The sequence below is a fragment of the Fragaria vesca genome, linkage group LG2, assembly GCF_000184155.1.
Source record: "Fragaria vesca subsp. vesca linkage group LG2, FraVesHawaii_1.0, whole genome shotgun sequence".
Taxonomy (NCBI): Eukaryota; Viridiplantae; Streptophyta; class Magnoliopsida; order Rosales; family Rosaceae; genus Fragaria; species Fragaria vesca.
In genome coordinates this window covers 604,153-612,074 of record NC_020492.1, presented here as the reverse complement: position 1 = coordinate 612,074, position 7,922 = coordinate 604,153, and the positions used below count along the sequence as shown (strand labels likewise).

Sequence of the window (7,922 nt, the reverse complement as noted above, 5' to 3'; positions counted from 1 at the left end):
TATATATATATATATATATATATATGTGGGACTGTGGCTACGATGTGTAGTTTTGTTAGAGAATAAGGCATTTGAGTCATTTCATACTTAATATTTAGAGTCAAGTCAGGTCAGGTACTGTAGGTCTTGGGCCTGGGTCATATCTTATTGTTTAAATATTATTGAAGGGAGCCCTTCTAGTGAGGACCCTTAAGTTGAGGACTTGGTGATGACTTTTCGATTTATAGGTATTTATGAGTAGATTATTTCTTCAAATTTTCAGCTATATTGAAAATTGTTAAGGCATTCATAAATATGATTTATCAATTATGAACTTGAACGGTTCATATTTAACAGATTTGGTTCATCCATTAATTTGATCTAGTTTGTTATCTTAACGAACACTAATTTGGCTGAAAATTTGTAGAAATGATCTACTCATATAAACCTAAAAACTGAATGGATGAGATGTCAAAATGTGATCGAAAATTAAGTCATTTAAACCATAAACCGAAAAGTCCTCACCAAGTCCTCAACTTAAAAGTCTTTACTAGAAAGGCTCCTTATTATTGAAAATGAGTTTTTTGTGTTTTTAAATTTGGTCATGTGTTACTATGTAATTTTCTCTTGCTTAAAATGATGCAGGGTGTTTTTAAGGTGAGTTGTCATGTCAAATAAATATAACATATTTCGACATGATTATATTTGTCCCCGTACAACAAAAACTAGCTGATCAGTTTTTGATAGATTTGTTTATCTCCCGACAGCATATATGTGTTGTCTGTCAATGGGTTTTTAAGAAGGCCTACTCCATCTGCAGGAGATTCCAATTTTTGAGACTCTAGGAGGCACAAAATTGTAGGTCGGCAATGTTCATAAAGGGATGAATGATATGAAGCAAAGGTAGAGCCAGAAAAAGGTCTCTTAATTTCTTGATGACGTGAATGAATTGGATTGGTTATGCAACTTAGCTGAAGCTACAGGTTTGTTTGGTTATGGCAAAAGATAAGGGGGTGCCAACTCGTAATGGGATTAAGTTGATATATGAAGTCAAGACATTAATTAGATTACCACCAAGCTTGATCTTGAACTTTTCAGTTGGCATGCCTTTGATACTATTGAACCTCCCATAGAATTTGTTGTACTCGCAAGACGTGCAATAGACTATGTTCGCCTTCCACTAGCTTCGAAAGTTTTTGATACTTGTTTAGGTAATCTAGAAACTATAGACCGTTGGCAAACCAAGGATGTAAATTCCTAAAACTATCCCCGACTTCTCTGGTCTGGGCTGTCAAACATGAATCCAAACTACTGCAAGCCTTCGGAAAGTTGATCCTTTTATTGGATTTTATTAAAGCTATATGGATTCTCCCCAAATCAAGCCTGATTTCAATCAATTGTGATCTGTATTGATTGCTTTGCATAATTGTAGCTATTCCTAAAATACTAGCTATAGGATGATTAGGATCTGTATATATCCAGCTATTGTAAATCATTTTCAATCATTGAAAAGTTGAAAACACAATTCTACAGATTTCTTGAAAATCTTGTGAGGTTGGATTTTGAGGATGTACTAACCTTGAGATGTTTCCAAGTAGAGTTGGCTGGAAATGTCTGGACAGTACTTCACTTAACTATTGCAAAAAGCTCGAGAAATTCCCAGAAATTGTGGACAAGATGGAGTCCTTAAAATTTGTGTTTATGGAAGCCTCCCTCGATTGGATTTCTATCTGGGTTACGCATTTTACTTGCAAATACATGCAGTATTTATCAGTTGGATCGAGTTCCAACTTCCAACGTCTGTCGTGTCTAGGTCTTGATCGTTGCCCAAAACTTGTTACCTTTCCTAACAAGTTTGCTCTGAGGTTTCAGCAAGTAATGTAGGAATGTAGGATCACTTCCCTTGGCGCTTTGAACCAACTCAAACACTTCATATAGCTCAGCCCTTCCAAAGCTAAAGGGCTCACACTTCGAAGGATGCAACACATCTGACTTTGGTTTCCTTGTCAATCTTCTTCTCCACAGAAGATAGCCTCAAATTATCAGGAATTGCTTTTGTCACTCTTCCTATGTGCATTAGCAATTTCATTAACTTGGCAACACTTAAGTTATGTTGTTGCAAGAATCTTTGTGTAATTTTAGAATTTCCGCAAAATATAAAATGTATATCAGTTGTTGATTGTATATCACTGGATGTATTTTTCTTATGGTCAAAGGTATTAGAAGTTCAATGGCATCTAGTCACCAGAAATGTTTTTTTATTTTTATTGATAAACAAATTACAAAGAAAACCCTCGCGCACACTCGTCCCATAAAGATCAAGCTGGAAGACGAAAGCCGAGAAAAGAGGAAGAGAAGAAATCCATAGCTGAGGACTAGTACAACAGTGTAGTCACTAGAAATGTTGGAGACAAATTAAACAATACCAACAAGAGCAAAGAAATCACATACACATCAATCAAATTATTATTCTAGCTAGCTACTTTTCTATAGAAACCTATGCTATATAGATGCGTATGACATACAAATTACCACAGGTAAAAGAAGGTTGTTATGTTCTTTTCAAATACCGAAAAGACCAGTCAAACATGTTTGACTTCATATGATAAGTGCATGCATGCTTTTTTGTGTAGAGTGCTTGGAGGAGAAACCTTTTGCATGCATTGTGCATGGGAAATAGCTTATCTTGCATCCAAGCTACACTTGTCTATGGAATCATCATCTTCAGCTAGAACTAGTATAAGAGGAAGAGAAGAAGAGAAGAGGAGGTACGCTAGAGAATAAAAAATCTCAGTACCTCTATCAGCTTGTAACCTCTTAGCATGTAATCTTTCTAGTATCAATAAAACTTTCTCAATTCATAACAACTCTCAGTTCAGATTTCCTCAACCATATGTTCATATCTCTTTAACAATAAATAGATTCGCTCGACTATATATGCATATCTCCTCAACTATATACATATCCACTCGAGCGTAAGTTTACATAATCTCCATAAAAGTAAATAGTATCCCTCTAACATTATTCTCCAGTACCATTTATCTAGATCAAGCAAGGCACAACATTACCATCAAGAAAGGAGCATACACTATTCAAGAAGCTGGCCCAATCCTAGATAGCAGCACCACAATTGAAGATATCTAGAAATTTCAAGGAGCTCAGATAATTCATCATGAGATTTGGGATGACAACCATCTTAATCTGCTTTACCCAGACAAATATACTAAGCTCTATAGCAAGCAAAGATTAAGCCGCCCTAAATCAGAATCAAATATCAAGAAATATAAGACCACCAAAGAGGTTTATGAGCAACTCCATAAAGCAGGCTTGAATATGTTAGCAACAATGGAAGCTGATGATGCAGATGGTCACTACTGAGAGAATCTTAATGAAGAAGAAGCTCACAACATTTTGAACATGATAGAAGGATGAAGAAGATGAAGATTGCCAAGTGAATAAACAAAGACCAGAGTAGATAGAGCATAAGAGCATCTCGAGGAGATTACTATCACCGAATTAATGGAGCAGAAGCTAGAGCAGCACCAAAGTTTTCATTTTAAGTTCTTTGTTTATAGTAGGGCATTATTTTCCACTTAAAGTAGAAATAAGAGATAATGCCCATTAGCCCTAATTTTAAGAATTTTATTCCCACCAACAAAATCAGATTTTAAATTTTCAAAAGCTAACTTAAACAGGAAAAAGACAATTATATCTTTAATGATTTAAATAAATTACAATAGACCATTATAAGAACAATAGACTGTCTATTTTAAAATAAATATCTATGACCGAATTCTCGCAACCGATGACCATTGACCGTGACTCCAGTGACCGTTGATCGGGATCCAACGACGTTGACAGACTTCGACAACCGTTGACTGGACTCCGGCGACCGGTGTTTCTTCTGGGGTTTATTCGGGGAAGTAGGGGGTTCGTCGGGGGTTTCTATTGGGGGCAGTATGACCACCTATTGGGGTCAATAAGACCTCTTATTGGGGCTAGTAGAACCTCATATTGTGGGCAATAAGGGTTCGTCGAAGGGTCTATTGGGGGCACACTACCAGAAGAAAGGCTTTAGCCGACGAAACTAAAAAAACCAGGCCGATAAATTATTTTTTCGTCGGTTAAAGTCCACGTTAGCCGATGAAATTTTCCTTCGTCAACTAATTTAAATTTTTGTCGGCTATGGTCAACTATAAAATTTCGTCGGCTAAAGAAATTTTTTCATCGGCTATAGTCTGTGAACTTTAGCCGACGTTTATATAAAAGTTTAGCCGACGAATACCCTAATATTTCGTCGGCTAAACCCTAAACCCTAAACCTTAGCCGACGAATACCCTAATATACGACTTGTTGCATCTCATCGATTTGAAACTATTTTCAGTTGAAGGTCTGGCCAAAATACGTAATTTAGACGGTCCAATGACCTTTTTCGTGCGTTTAGGGGTTTCACTTACGGGATTAACCGTCCGGATTGAGCTCTTAACCTTGTCGGATCATGTTGAATTTTTTCCCATACATGTATTTTATCATGATGGTTAGATCTGACGGTCGGATTTTCATTTCTCAAGTTTGATCATCACAATCACAACATGCCTACTAATGTTGTATAACTTGTTTACCAAGTGTTAAGTAAATGTTTCGTTTCAAAAACAAACTATACGTAGATCCTTCAAACACAAAAATGTCGTGAAATAAGATATGACCGGAATGGTGAAATACATCTACGGTTGAAAAATCACGGTATTTCGGTAAAGTCTCACTGCCGATAGTTGCGGTCAATGCAATTTTTCATTCTTTCTCCCTATGGGTAGCCCTATCTTCAGTGGTTATTTTCCGTAAAATTTTTATACGACTTGTTGCGTCTCATCGATTTGAAACTATTTTAAGTTGAAGGTCCGGCCAAAATACGTAATTTAGACTGTCCAATGACCTTTTCTGTGCGTTTAGGGGTTTGACTTACGGGATTGACCGTCCGGATCGAGCCCTTAATCTTGTCGGATCAAGTTGAATTTTTTCCCATACATGTATTTTATTATGATGGTCAGATCTGACGGTCGGATTTTTGTTTCTCAAGTTTGATCATCACAATCACAATGTGCCGAATGTATAAAAAGTACTATAGCGGACGACATTATTGAAAATTCGTCGGTTATAGTTAATAAAATAATATAAAACAAATAAATTGAAAATATTAAATAAAAAGTACTATAGCCGACGAATTTCATTACTTTAGCCGACGAGATTCACAGGTTTAGCCGACGAAATAAAAATTTCGTTGGCTAAAGATATAGGGTATATAATTAAACCCAGCGCTCGACAGCCTCCACAGCGCTCCAAAAAACCCTAAAAAACCCACCATCGCCTCCTCGAGCCCTCATCGCGCTCCACAGCCTCCACCGCCTCCTCGAGCCCTCCACAGCCTCCTCGAGCCGTCCTCGAGCCTCCTCCTCAAGCCATCTCCGTTCTGCTCCAGCCCCGATCCCTCCTCCTCTTCACTGTCCTCACTATCTTCCTCATCTTCGTTTTCACTTCCACCCATCAAAAGGTAACTCTTTTCACCTACATTTGGTGGAGGAAAGGTATATCATAATTGTACACTACTTCTGCTTGTTTGGCAGTATCTGTTTGTGGGTCGTTGGAATCTGCTTCCTTCCTCCCTCCCTCTCTCTCTCGCTCTCTCATATCATTTCTGACATTTTATCTTACATATTCCTTTGGCAAGAAAAGCTTGGTTCTGAAGCAAATTCAGAACCGAAGAGAAGTGATCCAGGTGGTTCTGAAATTGGCAATGGTGAGTTTCGAGGATTTATTCTGCAGTTGTTATTCTTGGTGTTTGTTTTATTTCTTCCCTGAAACTATCATTTATCTTTTGTAGATCCAATCAATGGGGTTGTCCCGGTCGAACAGAAATCCCCGTCTAAACCAATTTCCGTTGAGGAGGGTGAACGCCAAGAGGGTAAGCATGAAAATCATCACAAAAATATCTGCTCTTAATTTTGGCGCATCATCTTACAACTCGTGCTGTGACATCGTAGAGGAGAGTGCTCCACCCGAGAGGCAGGTCTCCCCTCAAAAGCTCTACCGCGCAGCTTTATTGAGGAATCGGTTTGCAGACACAATATTTAAAGCGAAGGAGAAGGCACTACTTGAAAAGGTTTGTATTCGCTACCTGATTTGGCATCCAAATTCTCTTCTTTTTGTCTTTTTTGTTTTGTTTTTGTTTTGCATCTTACGTTTGTGATTGGTTAAGTATCTTCTTATTTTTGGTCTAGGGTGATAAGTTGGATCCAGAAAAATTACGAATTGAGAGGGAGGAACTTGAAAGGAGGCATAAAGAAGGTGTGCTTTCTATAGTTATTTGATATAAGTATTTTGTATGATGAAGTTCATTTTGAGGGGTGAAAGGTATTTAAATATCATATTTACTTCGTGTCATTAGAAAAAGCACACTTGCAAGCCGAGGCCAGAGCTGCAGAAGAAGCTCGAAAAAAGGCTGAAGCTAGAAGGCAAAGGGAACTAGAGAGAGAAGCTGCTCGCCAGGCATTGCAAATGGTAAGTATAGAAAGATCATTCTGAAGGGAAGCATCTTAGATTCTTAATAAATCAGCTGAAAAAAATCTCATTGCGCAGATGGAAAAGACTGTCAATGAGAACAATCGTTTCATGGAAGATCTAGAAATGTTTAGGGCTGGTGACGATGATCATTTACCACATTACATCGAGGAAACCAGCCCTGAGCATTCTCATAATGAGCCTGGCAGTTTCAAACTGCAGGGAAGCAGTAATCCTTTGGAGCAACTTGGCTTATTCATGAAGGCCGATGATGATATAGAAATAGAGGATGTGCTTGTTGTTGGTTATATAGAATTGTTTTGGTGTATTTTGCAGGTTGTTTGGAATGGTAATTTAGAAATTTCGGGTTTTTTTTACTGGAATGGACTTATAACCGACGAAACATATAAGATATTCGTCGGCTATAATATTTTTAATTTTTTTTATAAGGTTTAGCTGACGAATTATGGCATGTTTCGTTAGCTAAACCCTTCTAAAGCCGAACGAAACAGACTATATTTCGTCGGCTATAGTTATTTTTTTAATTTTTTATTACATACTTTAGCCGACGAATATCTTAAATGTTTCGTCGGCTAAAGTCTCAGACTATGGTCGACGAAACATTTAAGATATTCGTCAGCTAAATTCTGGGACAATAGCCGACAACGTCTTCTAGTTTCATCAGCTAAAGTCATCACCGACGACTCTTTTCCGACGAAACCATAGCCGACGAAGGCTTGTTGGCTAAGATCTTAGCCGACGAATTAAGCTAATAGGCCGACGAAAAAGTGCTTGTCCTGGTAGTGGCAGTAAGAGGTTCGTCGGGGAGGGGGGGGGGGAGGGGGTCTATTAGGGTCAGTAGGACCTCCTATTGGGGGCAGTATGATCACCTATTAGGGTCAGTAGGACCTCCTATTGGGGGTAGTATGACCACATATTAGGGTTAATAAGACATTTTATTGGGGTTAGTAGGACCTCCTATTGAACTTAACTATGTGCTTTAGTCACTTATAACAGGTCCCTATTGAGGTCAGTATGACCTCCTACTGGGGGCAGTACGACCCTTGAATTTAACTGTGTGCTTCAGTCACTTATAACAGGTCCCTATTGGGGACAGTATGACCACTTATTGGGGGCAGTATGATCACTTATTAGGGTCAGTAAGACCTTCTGGGGCAGTATGACCCTTGAACTTAACTTGTGTGCTTCAGTCAATTATAACATGTCCCTATTAGGAGCAGTATGACCACCTATTAGGGTTAGTAGGACCTCCTATGTGGTTAATTAACGAAAGATACAATATCTCAATCAAAGGGCTTTTAACAATCAGGCTGGTAAGCTTTATACAAAGTCTATGAGGAAACCAAGTGAGTATTCGTTTTGACATT

The 7,922-nt window shown here is 38.2% G+C and overlaps 1 protein-coding gene across 1 annotated transcript in view; it reads left to right on the top strand.

The window, feature by feature from the left end:
* LOC101314625 overlaps nucleotides 1–7,602 on the top strand; it is a 10,189-nt gene extending 2,587 nt beyond the window's left edge. The window contains exons 3-8 of the mRNA XM_004291958.1: nucleotides 5,705–5,773; nucleotides 5,858–6,136; nucleotides 6,255–6,321; nucleotides 6,422–6,534; nucleotides 6,613–6,834; nucleotides 7,552–7,602. Of these exons, the coding sequence (XP_004292006.1) occupies nucleotides 5,705–5,773; nucleotides 5,858–6,136; nucleotides 6,255–6,321; nucleotides 6,422–6,534; nucleotides 6,613–6,834; nucleotides 7,552–7,602 (801 nt within the window). The remainder of the gene's footprint in view (nucleotides 1–5,704; nucleotides 5,774–5,857; nucleotides 6,137–6,254; nucleotides 6,322–6,421; nucleotides 6,535–6,612; nucleotides 6,835–7,551) is intronic.
* Nucleotides 7,603–7,922: the final 320 nt, after the last annotated feature.